Source organism: Drosophila hydei, unplaced genomic scaffold, assembly GCF_003285905.1.
Source record: "Drosophila hydei strain 15085-1641.00,03,60 unplaced genomic scaffold, DhydRS2 tig00008130-arrow-arrow-pilon, whole genome shotgun sequence".
Taxonomy (NCBI): Eukaryota; Metazoa; Arthropoda; class Insecta; order Diptera; family Drosophilidae; genus Drosophila; species Drosophila hydei.
In genome coordinates this window covers 165,850-182,688 of record NW_022045839.1, presented here as the reverse complement: position 1 = coordinate 182,688, position 16,839 = coordinate 165,850, and the positions used below count along the sequence as shown (strand labels likewise).

Here is a 16,839-nt window from a genome sequence, read left to right as displayed (position 1 = left end):
TTGGATATAGATCTGGATTAGAAAAGAAACGTTATTTAAAGTGCCTCCAAATATTTGTTGCATAAACAGGAAATTGTATTGAATTTTACATGCACTTGACGATAAATTCCATAAAAGCCAGATCCTTGTTCAGCTCGGAAACTCGCTTGAAATGTCGTTGGACATAGGGAGTCAGCACTTCAACCAGATTTCCCTTGTTGTAGAACTTCTGTGTAGTGTGGACCAAAGCATCGCCCAGCAAATGTTGCAGAATTAGGTTGGCAATGTATGAATGACGTGAATTGGTGCCCCACGCCTTCACGTGCTGCAGCAACACCAGTCTTTGGTCCAAATTGAGTTGATCCACCAATTGACGCACTCCGGCGTTGTCACGTTTGCGCACAAAACTGCAGATGATGTCATATGTGGCTTTTGGCTTGTCTAGCACTAGGGCTAGCTTGAAGGCCTTTTCAAGCTGCTCTTGGGCGTGTAGCAGTGAGTGAAGTGTTTGCTCTTGCTGCAACATGGCTTGTCGCTGGTCCAAGGCTTCATTTCGCACTGTTTCGGTAACGTCAGCATAGCGGATCAGCTTGGAGTCCGCACCACCTGTATAGAAGAAGCGATTACTGCAGGCAGACACCGCCACAGACCACACACGATCGCTGTGCTCATCGATGGACTGGACACAGATATTGGTTTTGATGTTCCACAGTTTGAGCAGACCATCCGAGGCAGCAGAAAGTATAAATTTGCCATGATCAAGAAACTCGACACGCAATACCGTACACTCCTGTTCCAAGCGCTTGAGGCAACTGAAATTGGCAATAGACCAAATTCGCAGGCTGCAGTCGGACGAAGAGGTGACCACAATCTGATCAACAGGTGAGAAACGCACGCACCAAACACCGCGCGTGTGCCCCCGCAGCACGCCCAGAAGTACATTTGAGTCCGCCGTCCAAAGCTTCGCCGTCTTGTCCTGTGATGCGGTGGCCAGTATTTTGTTGTTCAGCGCATAGGTAACGCAGTTGACTTCTTTGTCGTGAGCCAGCGCTGCATAACGCAGCGAGAACGTATAATTGTTGCGCTCTTGTTTGTCTCGCGACAGTTGCCATACTTTCATGCTGCCATCTTGGCAGGCGGAGGCGAAGCCCTTGGCACCATTATGCGTTATCGACACAGAGCCAATGGTAGCTGTGTGGCAATTGCTTTGCTGTGTTAGAGGTTGTAAAAAGCAATCAATTTCGTGCGACAGCTTCCACAGGTGTATACTGCAATCTTTTCCCACGGAAATCAACAAATTGTGGGATGCAGCCAGTGCCATGACCGTATCCGAATGTCCGGATATTAGGCGACAATTCATGTTCTGCGCGGTGTCGTACAGTTTGAAATGTTTGCTGTTGGTTGCTACAGCCAAGTACCGATCGTTGTCGCCCAGAAAGCACATATCCAAAATCTCGTCATTGTATCCAACCAGCTGCTTAACAAGCTTCAGCGCTGCACTCTCACTCTCGGTGTTCACATTGTATATGATAATATTTTGTTCTGTAGTTACTAGGGTCAGTTGTTTTCTGATGCTGGAGTAGAGTAGACGACATATTTCAAAGTCGGTTTTCACTAACAGATCGCGTATTTTCCATGATTTTGTATCAATTTGCTGGAGTTTGCCCGAGCGACAGGCAACCAACACTTGCTCGCCATCTGCAATATGAGTGACTCCCTCGAGCTCAACATATAAGGGGATAATCTTTGACTGGCTCCAGGTGTTGCTCGAATCTACACCTAATTGCCAAGCAATTAGAACTTTGTCGCGACTCACTGTGACCAATTGATCGCAATCAGGAGCTGTGCTCTTGAAACTAAGGCCAGTCACTTGAGAGATGTGTCCACGCATTTTATGTAGCAATGTTTTTGTGCCATAATTCCAACAGTATATCGTATTGTCAGCGCCGGCAGCATAAATTTCACTTTTCAATGGACTCGGATGGAAGCGTACAACCAGTGCTGGGCCAGGAAAATCTTTCAAAGCGCACAGACAGCTGTTGTTAGCAAAATCCCAAAGTCGCAGCGTGGCGTCTGCACCACCACTGGTACAGATATACTTGCCACACGGGCTAAACTCGATGCGAACAACGGGTCCCTTGTGCTGGCTCTTCCAGAGTTTAACTAACTTTTGCGTACTTAGCTCCCAAAGGCGTAGCAAGCCACTGCCATGTGCGATCACCAAATGTTCACGTGACATTGCAAAGCAATAAATGTTGTCCTCGTCCACCTTGGCATCGTCGAGTCCGTCAGAAGCTTTGGATTTATCTACATTTCCGTTAGATTCACTACCGTTCGATACATTTACTCCAAAGCTGCACACAATTTGCGATGTTTCTACATTCACTTGATTTACAACTTCGCCATTCAAACAGTAAATGTGCTGTCCATCTTCACTCCACGCAATATCGTGGCCTGAATAAAAGTTTGTGTAGCGAGCTTCTGCTGCATATCTAAAAATATGTTTTTAAATTAAAAGCCATTGAATGCTGTTTTTTACTTACTGTTTTTCACTCACGCTTGCCAGCATGCTTTTATTTTTGTTTACAAAATTGAAATTTCTACCGCGTGCACATTGGATCTGGTACGAATATTCCAAGAGAACTAGTTCACGAATCCCATAGTCATACATATGCAATAAATAGTAGACATTTAAATAAATAAATGTTTTTTAACAGAATAAAATTAAAAATAACTTTACATAAATATTCAAAATTTGAGTATATTATTTCTGAAAAAAAAAAAAAATCGACAAAGGATTTAAAGCTAAAGCTGTCTCTGTACATATTTCGATGAAATTAAGTATACGATTTATTAAATAATAATAATTTTCGTACTTTTACAAATATTTTATAGATTTTCGAGTGTTCTTGCTGCATTGCATCTTGAAGCTTTTGGTTTATATGCTTTAGTTAAAATTTATTATTAAAGTTCATCCGTTTTAATAAAGCATTACTCAACACATATCAACATTTGGAAAGACTGGTCACACAGAGCATGAATTGCAGCTGTCAAATAAAAAGCCGTCAAATCATCGTCTTCTATTTGCGAGTTTATTTCACATATATTCGGTTTTGTTAATACCAATTAAAATTCATTCACAGCAAAAATGAGTACAATTGGTACCGGTGTAAGTATAGTAATACTCAATTTACAAGAGTGTAAATTAATCAATATTTGTTTGCAGTATGATCTGTCGGCTTCGCAATTCTCTCCTGATGGTCGCGTCTTTCAGATTGACTACGCCTCCAAAGCAGTTGAGAGGAGCGGAACCGTTATTGGTATTAGAGGCAAGGATTGTGTCGTTCTCGCGGTAGAAAAAATTATAGCAGATCAGCTTTATGAACCTGATGCAGCCAGTCGCATTTTTACTATTGAAAAGAATATCGGCATGGCCATTGCTGGATTAATGGCTGATGGAAATTTTGTGGCCGACATTGCCCGTCAGGAAGCAGCAAATTTCCGTCAACAATTTGAGCGCACCATTCCTCTTAAACATTTATGCGATCGCGTATCCGGCTACCTACACGCCTACACTCTGTACAGCGCTGTTCGTCCGTTTGGATTATCTGTAATACTCGCATCGTGGGATGAGACCGATGGACCTCAATTGTATAAAATTGAGCCGTCTGGTACGTCTTTTGGCTATTATGCCTGCGCCAGTGGGAAGGCGAAGCAACCGGCAAAAACCGAGATGGAAAAGTACAAGTTCGCCGAAATGAGCACCGAGGAATTGGTCAAAACTGGTGGCAAAATGTATGTTAAGATTATCGCTTTACCTTTCATTTATTTTATTTTTTTTTATTAACTTTCAGCATTTATGAGGTTCACGACGAACTGAAGGACAAAGAATTTCGTTTTGAAATGGGCATAGTTGGCAGGGAAACGAAAGGTATACATCTAATAAATAACGATTTGTGGACTCAAAAGGCAATTGAAGCTGGCGAAGCAGCCAAAGCCGCGGATGATAGTGAAAATGAGACATAATTTAAATTCGAAATATGTTTATCTGATTCTAAATCGGCTAAGCACTATCCTTCAAATGTCGTTTACTGACAAGTAACAAAAAAATAAAATAAATGGAACGGTTTATGGCCAATTTTTAATTTGTGCCTATTCTTAAAATTCAAAACAAATAAAAATACAAAAACAATAAATGATAATACGAAAGTTTATCTCTGGATAGCTGACAGAGTTTAGCAGACATTAGGGGGGGCTTTTTTAAATGCTGCTTTTTAATCACTTCGCATAAAACAAAAAAAAAATTTAACTATGCCAGTTACATTTTTATTGAAATTCCTGTTGCTACGGTACATTTAATGCTGGAGCAAATGGTAAAGATTAAATTCGACTGCTACCGGTAACGGCAACACCAGGGCTGAACTATGTGTGCACTTAACTATCGATAGCTTCCGTTAACAGCTAAATTATTTAACATATATTATAAATTAAAATTGGTATGAAAAAAAATATAGAAATACATTATTATATATTTACAAAGCACTACATTTTCTATTTGTATATTTATTTAATTATTATCAAGTTATGAGTAATCCGTTTGGCCTCTAAGTCTGGCAGCACTAATGCCGCGCTCATCTGTTTCTTTATTCGCGCCAAAAAAGGAAAACAATTGAATAGAAGTAAACAAATTCTGTGGTAAAATGACGACTTTGGTCGAACAGCTTATTTCGAAAATGGGCCTTAGTGACGAGCCCAATGTATTAGAGTAAGTTTTAGTGATATTAAAGTTCATATAAATATAGTTAACAAACTTTAACTATTACTAGGAAAACAACGGAGCTGCTAAGATTGCTAGAGCTGCGTTCGACAAACGTTCCGCTGCAAATAAATGAATATGGAAAAATAGTTTTGTGCACGGATATTGCATGCAGTCTTTTAGACATTGGCTTTGACAAAGAGCAGGCACTTAAACTATCCGCATTGCGTAAAACTCATTATGCCAATAACAAGAGAATGTTTGAGAAATTGCTTGAATTGAATAGATTGGCTAGCATCAAAGATATTTGTGTGCAGCTCAGCTTGAACGAGGTCGCACATAAGGCTGAAGATATCCTCGCATTGTTCAAAAAGGTTGCGCGTGAAGATGTGGATCCCGAACATCCACAATATGCCGCAATGGCCGTGTTCCACGCCTGCCGCTTGATGAAAAAGAAAGTATCCAAACCAAAATTAATGCCATTTAGCAATTTGCGACCCACACAATGGCAGCAGCTCGATCAACAATGGGATCGCATGATTGCGAAGCATTTAAATGATACCAATATAGCAGCGGGCTTAAATAACAAACTGGTACTGCAAGAGGAGCAGAATATATTGACCACGAAGAAGAAGAGTAGTGAAAAAGTTGAAATCGAAGAATATGAAAAATGGAAAAGTCGAATGCTCAAATTAGCTGAAGCTAAACTCAAAGAACAGGAAAGCAATGTCTAATTATAGTTATTTTTTATTTATTAATAATATAAAACTTTGCTTGGCTTAAACCTGCGTATTCGTATTTCATTCAGCCTTAAAAAAATTAAGTTATTCTTCAAGTCAATTTGTTTTCTCCTTTTCAATGTGCGCCAAAACGCGAGCGATTAGCTCCTCGCCAACATCATGCAGCTCTCCGTTTGGCTTGTGAGCTGGAAGTAATTAAATTTTCATTACTTACATCATTTATTTGTAAAACATGCACACACACAATTATATATTATCAGTTGAACTTCTCGTCGTGTCTCCGGCCAGTTGTTCAGAAGATCTTGGAGATGTTTACAAAATTTCAACCAGATTTCGCGTTTCATTTCCTGCATTTGCCAAGTGGCCGACAATTGGAAGTTCATTGAATCGAAAAACGTTAGCATAGGTGTTGCACCCTCCATCGCAAAGTAGTATGTGGTGCCGTTAATTTTCTTATTCAGTCTATAGACCGCATGCTTGAATGGCCGTTTTACGCCTGCCCTATTGATATATTGTGTTTGCAGGGGCTACGGACCAGATTTTTCAAATTAAAAACCAATAAAAGCTTCAAATAAATAACCCACTTACTTCAGCTTCCTCTAACCACTTGCTGCGTATAACGCGATTAACAAACATCTCATCTGGAATTAGTATGAGTAAACAATTCATCCCGAATTTTACTTGATGTGTATCTTCATATTGCTGCATTCGCTTCTGTAAGCCATCATTATCACGTTCTGGCAACGAGAGTTTCAGATAGCCATGGAAGTAGTTCGATGCCATGCCAGCTGCATAGTCTAGGCCATGAGAATCGCGTATCCAGTGGGCATAGCTCAATGAACTATGGCTCAACTGAACGTAGGTTAAAATCCAATACAGTGGAATAAGAAAAAGCGTTTCGCCTCTGGGCAGCAAACGAGCTAAATTGTGGGTGCTTCCAAAACGCGTCAGGCCCGTAAATACCACAAGTAACGCTAGATATACTGTTTTGTTATTGTAGGTATACGCGCGCTTTATAATTGTTGCAAGACGATCCTCAGGTGAATAATACTTGCTGTGTAACAGATATTCCTTTGATACATAGAAAACTCGCTGCAGGAAATCCGCAACATATATCACAATGCATATTCGAATGATGTAGTCTGCGTTGTAATATATGTATATAATATATATCAATGCAAGTGTTAGTTCGTTTATTTTAATACATCCTCACCAACATTTGCCCACACCATCTTCGGCCACACAATCTTCTTATCACTCCTTTGATCCTCAGGTGGAACTGCCATATTCGTGAATCACTATCAGCGCTGCCGTATGCTTGATATATATTACAGGTATTCCCTTATAGATATAGAGCTTTTATTTGAATAAATTAATTCATAATTGAAGAACGGAAAGCTCAGCACGTGACAGAAATTTGTGAAAAACACGTATATAAACTTTATACTTTCAAATTTACTACGTATTATTATTAAAAAAGTAATATTATCGACTATTGGATACTGACATCGCTCTAATCGATAGTTGCAAACTAACCTGCCTATCGGTATATTTTTATCAAACTCACATCCATAAATTAAGTGCAAGTGCATTTATAAAAATACAAAGACCGTTTTTGTCTTGTAGTTGGTTGAATAAGCCAATAAAATTCAGTATAAATTCTATTCGCTATCCTTCAAATAATTTGGCTAAACATGATCTATCTGTAATACTCACACAGAAATGACGCATATTATTATTTAAGTATTGGATAAACAACACACTTAATTTTACTTACATGTTTACGTTGGATCTGTGTAAGTTTTAAGCAAAAAAGAAAGAAAAAAAATAATATAAAAATATTTAAGGAACGGAGAAAACTGTTTACTATTCATTATTATCAATTGTTTGATTTAGCAGGAAAGAGGCAACAACAGCGACAGCGAAGCATAATTGTTTGTTGCTGTGCTGATAAAATACAATAAGCGAGAAGTCTTGAGACGTGTTAGTCACCACGCCTTTTGCGGTCGCATACAATAACTAGGGCTTGCGCGCAGCAGTACCCACATTATGCCGATATTATATAGTGTTATAGCCCGTGGCACGACGGTGCTGGCAAAGTTTGCTGAATGTGTAGGAAATTTTGCAGAAGTAACGGAACAAATTATGGGAAGAATTGGCGTGCATAATCATAAAATGACCTACACGCACGGCGATTATTTGATACATTATACTTGCGAAAATAAGATCATTTATATGTGCATAACCGATAACGTAAGCTGAATGTTAATAATGCAAATTGTATGATATGATTTAATCTGTTAGATTTTCATATACAGGAATTCGAACGCTCACGCGCTTTTCTCTTCTTGGCGGACATCAAGCAAAAATTCATACAGACTTATGGCCTACAAGTTGCTACTGCAATTGCCTATGCCATGAATACGGAGTTCTCTAAAACTTTATCCCAACAAATGGTCTACTTTAGTCAATCGCGAGAAGTGGATACCATATCTCGGGTTCATGGTCAAATTGATGAGCTAAAAGATATTATGATTAAAAACATTGGTAACACATTAAGCCATGTTGCGTTTCTGAGTTGATTCAATTTATAATTTCCATTCACAGATAGTCTGCGCGATCGCGGCGAGAAACTGGAGTTGTTGGTTAACAAAACAGAGAATTTAAGCAATAATGTAAGTTGGAATTAAAAGTTGAGTCGAGTAGAAATTCATTGCAATTATGTCTTTATCCCGTAGTCGGTTGCATTCCGCAAGGCATCGCGCAATCTGGCGCGTCAAATGTTCTGGAAGAACATTCGAATCTATGTTGTCGTCGGCCTAGTAATCATATTTGTAATCTATGTAATTGTAAGCATGGCATGCGGTGGCCTGGCTTGGCAGTCGTGCCTTCAATAATAATTTGGCAATGCAAACGCTAATTGTTGTAGCTCCTAGCGATGTTTATTATTATTATTATCATATACAAACTTTCGTACTATCAATAATCTCTGTTATATGGAATAAAAATGAATGTATATAAAATGTATATCCACATAAGATGGGTCCGGTTTCATTTGTCTTCGACATAAATAACATCGTTAACCTTAACGTTTCCTGCTTGCCGTAGACCTAAATGTATACCCAACGCTGGAGACGGATAGTCGAACAGTCGATAGCTGTGAATAGTAAGTGAAAAGCATCAATATTTATATACCATCGATAATTTTGTGTGCCATCTAGACCTACCTGCGTAGTGTTTTTAGCGGCTCACCGTCGACATTGCGCTCAGCCGTTTTAACGTTTATATTTGGCAAAATGCATCTGGTGCAAGGCGCAACTATACGAAAAATAGCATCGTTGCCAATGCGTATCCACTGCCAGTGGTCTTCACTGTACGGCTGATCAACATCCATTTTCAATTCAAAGTTTCCACGGAATTGCAATGCATCAACAGGGGTCTTCAAACGAGTATTTAAATCATCGATTGAAGCTAAATTCATAAGCATATAGCTGGTAGCATCGTTGAGTGTACCCTACAATATACATGTAATTGACAGTTCTTAATTTTTTAACGATCTGCGGGGAATTAATAATTATAAAGCCCATATGTTTTCCTGAGTTTTAGATATAGCATTGGTGACCAACTTAAAGGATAAAGTTCATCTTGCTTTGAAGGTTACGACTTGAGAATAAAATGCTTATTACTTACAGAATCATCCTGTTTTATGTATGGCATATGCTTAAGTCGTGGATTAGTGGCACGTACTGGTCCTGGGTATGGATAATAAACAAGCTTTACGCCCGAATCCTTTTTAAGTATAAATTCCGAAAACCATTTGTCAAAGCGGCTGCCACACAGCATCACATCTATTGCCACGCCCCATACGGAGGTGTGTACATCCTTAGAGGGCGATTCCAAGTGCTTGAAATCCAGTTCCAAGTCGGGCATACCAGGTGCACTAAACACCAATCCATTTGCTACCGCCTTTGGCTGAATTAGTACCATATGCGGATAAGCTCTGGCAGTTATCATTTCATTATTATCATTGACTAGCATAAATTTACGATCTCGCACATTTCCAATTCCAATGCCAAGCACATCACAATCGTATTCCTGCTGGCTGTCATGCTCTAGGGGAGCACAAGATTTGACTGGAAATACATTCACTCTCTGCAATGTGCCGACTCGTCGCCATTTCACTGGCATCAAATCGCGATGCAAATGGCGATAAACCAGATAGCCGGCCCCTCCTACAGCCACCAGGCTGACACCCATGCCGATCAACATCTTATTGGAAAGTCCATAGCCGTTCACTGGGTACATATTATATATATAAATATTTGAGATAAATATATATTTCTTAACATTTTAACTCACATGATATATTTGGATTCATCTTTTGTCTGTACTGCTATCAATTTAAAGACGCAGTCACACTTGTTGCTTTTGCTCAACAAAAAAGCCAAAAAGCTCTATTAAAAGCTAGAACAAAAAAGTGAAAAATGATAATGGAGCTTTGTAGATTTCTGTATATGTGGTATATACATGCATACAGATATACGTTACGTAGTAAGAAAAATAAACCTATTCAATTCCGGCTTTGCAGTGCAACAGGTATAACAAGTTAAGTAAATGGAACAGATCGACTAGAATATACCCTGGACGCAAAATACATCGTAACTTAAGATGGTTTAAACACTTTAGCTAAAAAAATTTCAAAAATATTGCAAATAAATATTTGTATTGTGTATTATAATATAAATAATTTAAACAATCAATTAATTAATGTTCGAAATGTTTATATACTATGTGCTTAAGATACCCCATTGTCGAATCATTTTTAACGATATAAATTCAAAACATAATCGAATAGTTGTATTCAAATTTCTTCGAGATACGGAAAGCCATTATTATCATTTAGGAAATTATGTGGGAAATTTTACAGAAGTAACGGATTTGTGGCAAGAATTGGTGCGCTTAATCAGAAATTGCGAAAATAAAATCCTTTATTATATGTTATATGTACTTCCACATAAGACGTTTCCAGTTTCACTTGTCTTCTACGTAAATAACATCGTTAGCCTTGACGATTCCTGTTTGCCGTAGACCCATGTGTACACCCATCGCTGGAGACGGATAGTTAAACAGTCGATAGCTGTGAATAGTGTGTTCAATATCATTCTATTATTATATGTATCCTCCTCTGTGTGACCTAGACCTACCTGCGCAGTGTTTTGAGCGGTTCACCGTCGACATTACGCTCAGCCGTTTTAACGTTTATATTTGGCAAAATGCATCTGGTGCAAGGCGCAACTATACGAAAAATAGCATCGTTGCCAATGCGTATCCACTGCCAGTGGTCTTCACTGTACGGCTGATCAACATCCATTTTCAATTCAAAGTTTCCACGGAATTGCAATGGATCCACAGGAGTCTTCAGTCGAGTATTTAAATCATTAACAGAGTTTAAATTGAGAAGCATATAGCTAGTGCCATCATTGAGTGTGCCCTAAAATGTGATTGTAATTGGTAATTCTTAATTTATTTCATAAGTCATGGGTCTTAGTGTTTCATCCTCGTTCCCGTAACAAGCAAAATGTATTGGTTTCATGCAATAAACCCTTGAATATGATAAAGTGCTAATGTTTTATAACAGCTTCCATAGCAGAGAATAGTATTAGATCTTGAATTGCAACACTGTTCAAATTGATTATTCTTAATTTGCAGAGAATCAATATGATAGCCCATAGTGACCTACTTGAAAGATAATGCCGACTTTCTCGCTTTTGCTAAGGTGAATAAAAAGCAACTTATCATAGATACGGCTCCAAAGATCTTACAGCTCAAGTAGAAAATACTATACTTACAGAATCTTGCTGTATTATGTAAGGCATGTGTTTAAGTTCTGGACTAGTTTTACGAACTGGTCCTGGATACGGATAGTAAACAAGCCTTACGCCCGAATCTTTTTTAAGGATAAACTCTGAGAACCATTTGTCAAAGCGGCTGCCGCACAGCATCACATCTATTGCCACGCCCCAAATGGATGTGTGTACGTCCTTAGAGAGCGATTCCAACTGCTTGAAATCCAGTTCCAAGTCGGGCATACCAGGTGCACTAAACACCAATCCATTTGCTACCGCCTTTGGCTGAATTAGTACCATATGCGGATAAGCTCTGGCAGTTATCATTTCATTATTATCATTGACTAACATAAATTTACGATCTCGCACATTTCCAATTCCAATGCCAAGCACATCACAATCGTATTCCTGCTGGCTGTGAAGCTCTAGTGGAGCACAAGATTTGACTGGAAATACATTCACTTGCTGCAATGTGCCAACTCGTCGCCATTTCATTGGCATCAAATCGCGATGCAAATGGCGATAAACCAGGTAGCCGGCACCTCCTACAGCTACCAGGCTGACGCCCATGCCGATCAACATTTTATTGGAAAGTCCATAGCCGCTCACTGTTGGTATATTATATGCGTGCATGTATGTTTTTTGGGCTTCATCATAGTTTGGAACACTTAAACTTACATGATATATTTCGATTCATCTTGTGTCCGTCCGGTTATCAATTTGAAGACGCACTGTCACACTTGTTGATTTTCGCTTAATAGAGAACGTTTCCAAAAGCTCTAATTAGACCTGGAAAACAAATATGATAATAGAGCTTTGTAATGTTGTATATATGTGCAGCATTGGAAGTGAGAACAAGAGTCATCTAACCGGCTGTGCCCGAAGAGGAGATACCCTGAATAGTATAACAGAATAATAGTTGATATTCTAGTATAATAAACACACACAAAATTTCTTATTAAAACCTTTAGAGCACCAGAATATCGTCTAATTGGGATTTTTGCCAAAGTAAAATAAGTAAACTATACATTTTATGTGGTTTCCGACGCCTAAATTTACCCTGTTACATACATGCTCGCTAAATCATTATACACTGAGTTCCCATTTTCAATGGGTACGAGCATGAAGAATTTTAAATTTAGACTGCAATGCAATGTACCGCTAGAGGTTTTTGGTGCTACAGGTATAATATGTTTAGTAAATGAGATAGATCAACTTGGATATACCCTGGACCAGTAATATATAAAAAGTAAATAATTATTAAATTATCATGATTATTAATGATTTATCATGATATAAATGATATAAAACTATGATAATCGATGCAATGCAAATACAAATTATAATCGAATAATTGTATTCAAATTTGTTTTTGAATATACTGGAGGGAATACCATTATTGTTATTTTTGTTTACCTAAAGATACACATGTCCGAAACAAATAAAGAAGTGGATGACTGCAATGCGGAGTTGGATGTGGGCAGTGAGCATTTCAATTCGCTGCGTGCGCTATACACTGCCGACTTTAAGGTCACAGAGAGGGCGCCGAAAGTCCTGTATCAAAATCTTGCCGCATTTGAGAGTGCTCTTGTAAAAGTCGGCGTTTGGCAATTGAATAAACGACCCAAAAACAATGAACAACCGAATACAGCAAATACCAAAAATCCTTTCAGCTCAACCTCGAATGCTGCGACATCGAGTGAACGACGTTTTCAGCCGCATCAAATGCCCGTGGAAGGAGTGCAGAAAACAAAATACCACCGGAATCTTTTCACCCATATGGCCAGTGCAGAAGGCCCCTTGGCATATCTTCAAAAATGTTTACCCGGCAAGGAGAACCGAGATGTAGCGCGCCTACGAGTTTATATGCGCAAGGAGCATGCCATCGGTGGCCGTATTGAGGGTGACCTTGTGGCCTTTGACAAACAATGGAACATCTTGCTTAAAAACGCAGTTGAAGTCTGGCAGCGTCGCAAATATAAATTTGGCAAGCAAAATATTTGTGGCACAGGTGAAACAGGAGAATGCAGCAATCGACTTCAACGGATGGGAATCACATTGCCTGAGGTTGACGTGAAAAGCTTAAATCGTAAGAACGTGCAGCTGCGTCGTAAACTGCCGCAATTGATGATTCGCGGAGAAAACATAGCTTTAATTACATTTATTAGCAAGTCAAAAGAGTAAAATTTGAATTCTTCCATATGCAAATTGTCTTTTTTTGTTTCTATAGTACATCAATTCGTGTAAACCATGGGCACACATTCCTCGGCAGCTACGTGAGACGGCGAGTCGTCCTCCATGAGATGTTGTAAGCTTTCGTTGGGATAGCTGCAACAAAAACAAGATTTCTAATCGATTTCGTTTTATCATTAACTTTGCTTACATTTTTGAGGGACTTTCGTCGCTTAGCATTGTAACCGGCACAGTGGCTGAGGCACACTCCGGACTCATAAATTCAATGGGAGTTGGCCTACGTTCTTGCAACTGCCGCGTTATTTCGGCTGTGCTCAGATTGCCAGAGCCATCCTTTGTAGCCATCTGCTGATGTTGTTGCACTGACGGTGACACAGTTGCTGTGGCCGTAAGTAGTTTTTTGGCTGGCTGCTGTTGAACGTGGCCACTGGTGAGAATTTTGCGTCTGCGTCCTCGAGTTGCCCCTCCAACGACTGTTGGCTGAGCTGTGGGAACAAGCATATTTATAGCTGGTTTTTCCTTATGCTTTCGCCGCATAGCCACGGTCTCCTTCGAAGAATCTAAATTCGCTTGCGATTGAGCTAACGTTGAAACCATTGGTTCCGCATCAGAATTGGAGCTATCAGTGACATCACTGTCACTGGAATCTTTGGCAGGCTTCTCATATATTAACAAGCGATCAATCAAAAACGATCGGTCACGCGATACTTTCAATAAACGTCTTTGATTTGTATGTAACAAATCTTGAAAATATTCGTTTTCCTGCAAATACAAAAATTAAATGATTGTATCTACGACCGTACGTATCATACTTACATAGATGAGAAATTTCAGTTTCCGCTTTAAATTTCTGTAGCGCTCTTTATAATCTATATTTTCATTTGCTGTGCCAGTTGATGTTGAACTGGATGCTCCAGTTGCTGCTGCTGCTGCAGCTGCCCCAGCCATCGCTGTTGATTGTTTCGTATGTGTTTCTTCATCACTTTCAAGATGTTCTTGCTCTGCTTTATTAGATGTGGTTTTTTGATTTGCCAAAGACCGGCAGTACCATCCGTCGAGCATATTGAATTATGTTTATTTCAGATTTACTTTTAAAAACTATAAAAATATTTGCAATAGCTGTAGTGAGGGCTAAACGTATTCGATATTGTACTGCGCTGGTAATATCGAACAAGTATCGATATATGTATATAAGAATTTTGTACTCGATCACTCGCAATTCTTTTTAAAGTATCGAATATGCTCGATATCAATTTCGATATGAACAGTGTTAAAAAGTGAGTGGCACATGTTGCATTTGTTTATATGTGCGATGAACAAGAAAATAGTTATAAATAAACGTGTGAAGGGCCAGACTCGTGAAGAGCTAGATCAGCTAAGCAAACCAGAGCTAATTGATAAAATTGTACAGCTAGAAGCGTACAATTTTCAGCTGAAAAATCTTTTACAGAAGAAACTCTCCGAGAGTGACAAAAGCAATTCTGAATATGCAGCTATACTGCGAGGGGCTGATGGGCATGAAGTACAAAACACAGTTGATTTGGAAACCGCTAAGGGTGTACCTAAAAGTAAAGACAAGCAACGTAAGTTTAATTGGTCGAGGTGAGTAAGTCCTTTACATTTAAAGCTTCATTATTAAAATTTATTCTTATCGAATCGATTTCAGTGCACACCAACGGCATGTGTTAATGAAAGTAACCTATTTTGGCTGGGATTATCAGGGCTTTGCTTGTCAGGAGGATTCCGCTGATACGATTGGTAAGTTTTGCTATTTCTATGCGAATACCTACGAATTGCTTATATATTTCTTGCAGAGGGACATTTGTTTCGTGCCTTGGAGCGCACCTGTCTCATCGAATCGCGTGCTACCTCCAACTATCATCGGTGTGGTCGCACCGACAAGGAGGTGAGCGCCTTCTGCCAAGTGATTTCAATAAATTTGCGTAGCAAGCATTCACCTGAGGTTCAACTGGAGCCTGAATCGTTAAGTACTGAAATTGATTATTGCAGTCTGTTAAATCGGGTGCTGCCCAAAAATATTCAGTGCGTATCCTGGATGCCGTTGCGAAATCCCGAATATAGCGCTCGATTTGATTGCATTTCACGCACCTATCGCTATTATTTTCCCAAGGGCGACTTAGATATTGAGGCTATGCAGATGGCTTGTCAGTTGCTTGTGTGCCATGGCGACTTTAGGAATTTTTGTAAAATGGATGTGCATAATGGCGTTACGAATTATATGCGTAATTTGCAGCATGCCGAGATAAAGCCATGCCATAATACAGATGTGCAGTTAGAGCCAGACTCAGGTAAGAATGGGGGTGGCATATACAAGCATACATGACTATATTTTAAAATTTGGATGACTTTCCTCAACAGGCTACGTCATGTATTATCTGGAGATACAAGCTAATGCTTTTCTATGGCATCAAATACGCTGCATCATGGCTGTGCTGCTGCTGGTTGGACAAAAGCATGAGCAACCCTCCGTTATTACTAAATTACTAGATGTTGGCAACAATCCTTGTAAGCCTCAGTATACGCCTGCCATCGGCTTACCACTGAATCTGTTCCATTGCGAATTCCGGCTGCACAGTACACGTCAATCCAATCCGTCAACTTCGGCTGTCGAAATTCCAAATTTGTCGCAGAGTGCGATTGTGGAAAGTGAAAGACAAAGTGATCTAACCAATTGGATATACAGTGAAGAGAATCTACAAAAGCTCATCGAGAACGTGCAGAGTGAGTGGACGCAGTTCAGTGTCAAATGCACGATGATACACAATGTGTTAGTGCAACTGGAGGCTCTACTTGAGCGGAACTTCAAAACACAGAAGATCCATGCACAGGCGATGCTGCTCCAGGATGCGGCTAAGCCGCGTCAGTATCAACCATTGCTGCAGCGTAAACGATGCGGTTAGTAAATGTCTTTCTAAAAAAATGTTTTTATCCACAAATAACAACATCTTTTTTTTAGAGAGCCTGGAAAATCGCATTGACCATTTTGTGAAAAAGCAACGACTGCTCGTAAAGAGCGACACAGAAACGGAAACGGTTGAAAGTCAATCTGATTGCTGAAAATAAATAAATTGGTTAAAACGTGATACTCAGGCTTGAGTAGGTCAATGATGTTAATAAAAATATTACAAAATTAAAATTTGTAATCGACTTGTCCAGTATTTAAATGTAGATATATTGTTAGATAATTCGGATAATCTTGATTAACCAAATATGGGTGGAATATCAAGATTATTTCTCCACGACATTAAATCTTTTTGAGCTAGGTACGAATTATCTTCGTTGTAAGTATTTAAACATTAATACT

The 16,839-nt window shown here is 39.2% G+C and overlaps 10 protein-coding genes across 13 annotated transcripts; 5 read left to right on the top strand and 5 right to left on the bottom strand.

Moving 5' to 3' along the window:
* Nucleotides 1-61: 61 nt before the first annotated feature.
* Nucleotides 62-2,703, bottom strand: LOC111600021 (transducin beta-like protein 3). Its single transcript, XM_023315934.2, has 2 exons — nucleotides 2,523-2,703; nucleotides 62-2,471 (listed from the first exon to the last, which is right to left on the bottom strand). The coding sequence occupies exons 1-2, from the start codon at nucleotides 2,648-2,650 to the stop codon at nucleotides 86-88; spliced, it is 2,514 nt and encodes an 837-aa protein (XP_023171702.2). The 5' UTR covers nucleotides 2,651-2,703; the 3' UTR covers nucleotides 62-85.
* A 210-nt stretch (nucleotides 2,704-2,913) lies between these two features.
* Nucleotides 2,914-4,123, top strand: LOC111600023 (proteasome subunit alpha type-3). The gene is made up of 3 exons (XM_023315937.2): nucleotides 2,914-3,148; nucleotides 3,206-3,774; nucleotides 3,834-4,123. The coding sequence occupies exons 1-3, from the start codon at nucleotides 3,128-3,130 to the stop codon at nucleotides 4,003-4,005; spliced, it is 762 nt and encodes a 253-aa protein (XP_023171705.1). The 5' UTR covers nucleotides 2,914-3,127; the 3' UTR covers nucleotides 4,006-4,123.
* Nucleotides 4,124-4,177: 54 nt separating this feature from the next.
* Nucleotides 4,178-5,484, top strand: LOC111600025 (origin recognition complex subunit 6). The gene is made up of 3 exons (XM_023315938.2): nucleotides 4,178-4,475; nucleotides 4,562-4,744; nucleotides 4,806-5,484. The coding sequence occupies exons 2-3, from the start codon at nucleotides 4,680-4,682 to the stop codon at nucleotides 5,467-5,469; spliced, it is 729 nt and encodes a 242-aa protein (XP_023171706.1). The 5' UTR covers nucleotides 4,178-4,475; nucleotides 4,562-4,679; the 3' UTR covers nucleotides 5,470-5,484.
* A 3-nt stretch (nucleotides 5,485-5,487) lies between these two features.
* Nucleotides 5,488-6,910, bottom strand: LOC111600022 (stimulator of interferon genes protein). Of its 2 annotated transcripts, XM_023315936.2 has the most exons (5): nucleotides 6,689-6,910; nucleotides 6,531-6,617; nucleotides 6,064-6,458; nucleotides 5,720-6,002; nucleotides 5,488-5,660 (listed from the first exon to the last, which is right to left on the bottom strand). In XM_023315936.2, the coding sequence occupies exons 1-5, from the start codon at nucleotides 6,759-6,761 to the stop codon at nucleotides 5,572-5,574; spliced, it is 927 nt and encodes a 308-aa protein (XP_023171704.1). In that variant the 5' UTR covers nucleotides 6,762-6,910; the 3' UTR covers nucleotides 5,488-5,571. The 2 variants fall into 2 exon arrangements, with proteins under 2 accessions (XP_023171704.1, XP_023171703.1); XM_023315935.2 differs by having other exon boundaries at nucleotides 6,064-6,617; nucleotides 6,689-6,830.
* Nucleotides 6,911-7,047: 137 nt separating this feature from the next.
* Nucleotides 7,048-8,390, top strand: LOC111600026 (vesicle-associated membrane protein 7). 2 transcript variants are annotated; one of them, XM_023315939.2, is made up of 5 exons: nucleotides 7,048-7,271; nucleotides 7,375-7,728; nucleotides 7,794-8,022; nucleotides 8,083-8,150; nucleotides 8,214-8,390. In XM_023315939.2, exons 2-5 carry the CDS (start codon nucleotides 7,525-7,527, stop codon nucleotides 8,370-8,372), a joined length of 660 nt encoding a protein of 219 aa, XP_023171707.1. In that variant the 5' UTR covers nucleotides 7,048-7,271; nucleotides 7,375-7,524; the 3' UTR covers nucleotides 8,373-8,390. The 2 variants fall into 2 exon arrangements, with proteins under 2 accessions (XP_023171707.1, XP_023171708.1); XM_023315940.2 differs by having other exon boundaries at nucleotides 7,372-7,728.
* A 117-nt stretch (nucleotides 8,391-8,507) lies between these two features.
* Nucleotides 8,508-12,044, bottom strand: LOC111600027 (mitochondrial amidoxime reducing component 2). Of its 2 annotated transcripts, none has more exons than XM_030225363.1 (4): nucleotides 12,000-12,044; nucleotides 9,166-9,770; nucleotides 8,703-8,989; nucleotides 8,508-8,632 (listed from the first exon to the last, which is right to left on the bottom strand). In XM_030225363.1, exons 1-4 carry the CDS (start codon nucleotides 12,016-12,018, stop codon nucleotides 8,527-8,529), a joined length of 1,017 nt encoding a protein of 338 aa, XP_030081223.1. In that variant the 5' UTR covers nucleotides 12,019-12,044; the 3' UTR covers nucleotides 8,508-8,526. The 2 variants fall into 2 exon arrangements, with proteins under 2 accessions (XP_030081223.1, XP_030081222.1); XM_030225362.1 differs by lacking the exon at nucleotides 12,000-12,044 and adding an exon at nucleotides 9,835-9,903.
* Nucleotides 10,393-12,044, bottom strand: LOC115483424 (mitochondrial amidoxime-reducing component 1-like). The gene is made up of 4 exons (XM_030225364.1): nucleotides 12,000-12,044; nucleotides 11,325-11,929; nucleotides 10,680-10,966; nucleotides 10,393-10,612 (listed from the first exon to the last, which is right to left on the bottom strand). The coding sequence occupies exons 1-4, from the start codon at nucleotides 12,016-12,018 to the stop codon at nucleotides 10,507-10,509; spliced, it is 1,017 nt and encodes a 338-aa protein (XP_030081224.1). The 5' UTR covers nucleotides 12,019-12,044; the 3' UTR covers nucleotides 10,393-10,506.
* Nucleotides 12,045-12,728: 684 nt separating this feature from the next.
* Nucleotides 12,729-13,554, top strand: LOC111597110 (U7 snRNA-associated Sm-like protein LSm11). Its single transcript, XM_023311654.2, has one exon. The coding sequence runs from the start codon at nucleotides 12,750-12,752 to the stop codon at nucleotides 13,503-13,505; it is 756 nt and encodes a 251-aa protein (XP_023167422.2). The 5' UTR covers nucleotides 12,729-12,749; the 3' UTR covers nucleotides 13,506-13,554.
* Nucleotides 13,513-14,679, bottom strand: LOC111597109. Its single transcript, XM_023311653.2, has 3 exons — nucleotides 14,331-14,679; nucleotides 13,705-14,276; nucleotides 13,513-13,649 (listed from the first exon to the last, which is right to left on the bottom strand). Exons 1-3 carry the CDS (start codon nucleotides 14,574-14,576, stop codon nucleotides 13,556-13,558), a joined length of 912 nt encoding a protein of 303 aa, XP_023167421.1. The 5' UTR covers nucleotides 14,577-14,679; the 3' UTR covers nucleotides 13,513-13,555.
* An 81-nt stretch (nucleotides 14,680-14,760) lies between these two features.
* LOC111597000 (tRNA pseudouridine(38/39) synthase) lies at nucleotides 14,761-16,609 on the top strand. The gene is made up of 5 exons (XM_023311501.2): nucleotides 14,761-15,116; nucleotides 15,181-15,272; nucleotides 15,329-15,823; nucleotides 15,894-16,430; nucleotides 16,492-16,609. Exons 1-5 carry the CDS (start codon nucleotides 14,803-14,805, stop codon nucleotides 16,590-16,592), a joined length of 1,539 nt encoding a protein of 512 aa, XP_023167269.2. The 5' UTR covers nucleotides 14,761-14,802; the 3' UTR covers nucleotides 16,593-16,609.
* Nucleotides 16,610-16,839: the final 230 nt, after the last annotated feature.

Excerpts from the sequence above, each read along its gene's own strand:
- LOC111597000 (XM_023311501.2), top strand. The coding sequence starts at position 14,803 with ATGTTGCATTTGTTTATATGTGCGATGAACAAGAAAATAGTTATAAAT. Across the intron at positions 15,273-15,328 it reads GGATTCCGCTGATACGATTG|AGGGACATTTGTTTCGTGCC; the intron begins GTAAGTTTTGCT and ends TATTTCTTGCAG. Across the intron at positions 15,824-15,893 it reads GCAGTTAGAGCCAGACTCAG|GCTACGTCATGTATTATCTG; the intron begins GTAAGAATGGGG and ends TTTCCTCAACAG.
- LOC111600025 (XM_023315938.2), top strand. The coding sequence starts at position 4,680 with ATGACGACTTTGGTCGAACAGCTTATTTCGAAAATGGGCCTTAGTGAC. Across the intron at positions 4,745-4,805 it reads GACGAGCCCAATGTATTAGA|GAAAACAACGGAGCTGCTAA; the intron begins GTAAGTTTTAGT and ends AACTATTACTAG.
- LOC111597110 (XM_023311654.2), top strand. The coding sequence starts at position 12,750 with ATGTCCGAAACAAATAAAGAAGTGGATGACTGCAATGCGGAGTTGGAT.
- LOC111600026 (XM_023315939.2), top strand. The coding sequence starts at position 7,525 with ATGCCGATATTATATAGTGTTATAGCCCGTGGCACGACGGTGCTGGCA. Across the intron at positions 8,023-8,082 it reads TATTATGATTAAAAACATTG|ATAGTCTGCGCGATCGCGGC; the intron begins GTAACACATTAA and ends TTCCATTCACAG. Across the intron at positions 8,151-8,213 it reads CAGAGAATTTAAGCAATAAT|TCGGTTGCATTCCGCAAGGC; the intron begins GTAAGTTGGAAT and ends TTTATCCCGTAG.
- LOC111600021 (XM_023315934.2), bottom strand. The coding sequence starts at position 2,650 with ATGTATGACTATGGGATTCGTGAACTAGTTCTCTTGGAATATTCGTAC. Across the intron at positions 2,472-2,522 it reads GCAAGCGTGAGTGAAAAACA|ATATGCAGCAGAAGCTCGCT; the intron begins GTAAGTAAAAAA and ends ACATATTTTTAG.
- LOC115483424 (XM_030225364.1), bottom strand. Across the intron at positions 10,967-11,324 it reads ACATAATACAGCAAGATTCT|GGCACACTCAATGATGGCAC; the intron begins GTAAGTATAGTA and ends ATCACATTTTAG. Across the intron at positions 10,613-10,679 it reads CCGCTCAAAACACTGCGCAG|CTATCGACTGTTTAACTATC; the intron begins GTAGGTCTAGGT and ends CACTATTCACAG.
- LOC111600023 (XM_023315937.2), top strand. The coding sequence starts at position 3,128 with ATGAGTACAATTGGTACCGGT. Across the intron at positions 3,149-3,205 it reads TGAGTACAATTGGTACCGGT|TATGATCTGTCGGCTTCGCA; the intron begins GTAAGTATAGTA and ends ATTTGTTTGCAG. Across the intron at positions 3,775-3,833 it reads GTCAAAACTGGTGGCAAAAT|CATTTATGAGGTTCACGACG; the intron begins GTATGTTAAGAT and ends ATTAACTTTCAG.
- LOC111600027 (XM_030225363.1), bottom strand. Across the intron at positions 8,990-9,165 it reads ACATAAAACAGGATGATTCT|GGTACACTCAACGATGCTAC; the intron begins GTAAGTAATAAG and ends TGTATATTGTAG. Across the intron at positions 8,633-8,702 it reads CCGCTAAAAACACTACGCAG|CTATCGACTGTTCGACTATC; the intron begins GTAGGTCTAGAT and ends TACTATTCACAG.
- LOC111600022 (XM_023315935.2), bottom strand. The coding sequence starts at position 6,761 with ATGGCAGTTCCACCTGAGGATCAAAGGAGTGATAAGAAGATTGTGTGG. Across the intron at positions 6,003-6,063 it reads AGTGGTTAGAGGAAGCTGAA|CCCCTGCAAACACAATATAT; the intron begins GTAAGTGGGTTA and ends TCTGGTCCGTAG. Across the intron at positions 5,661-5,719 it reads TCAACTGATAATATATAATT|CTCACAAGCCAAACGGAGAG; the intron begins GTGTGTGTGCAT and ends AATTACTTCCAG.
- LOC111597109 (XM_023311653.2), bottom strand. The coding sequence starts at position 14,576 with ATGCTCGACGGATGGTACTGCCGGTCTTTGGCAAATCAAAAAACCACA. Across the intron at positions 14,277-14,330 it reads AACTGAAATTTCTCATCTAT|GAAAACGAATATTTTCAAGA; the intron begins GTAAGTATGATA and ends TTGTATTTGCAG. Across the intron at positions 13,650-13,704 it reads GACGAAAGTCCCTCAAAAAT|CTATCCCAACGAAAGCTTAC; the intron begins GTAAGCAAAGTT and ends TTTTTGTTGCAG.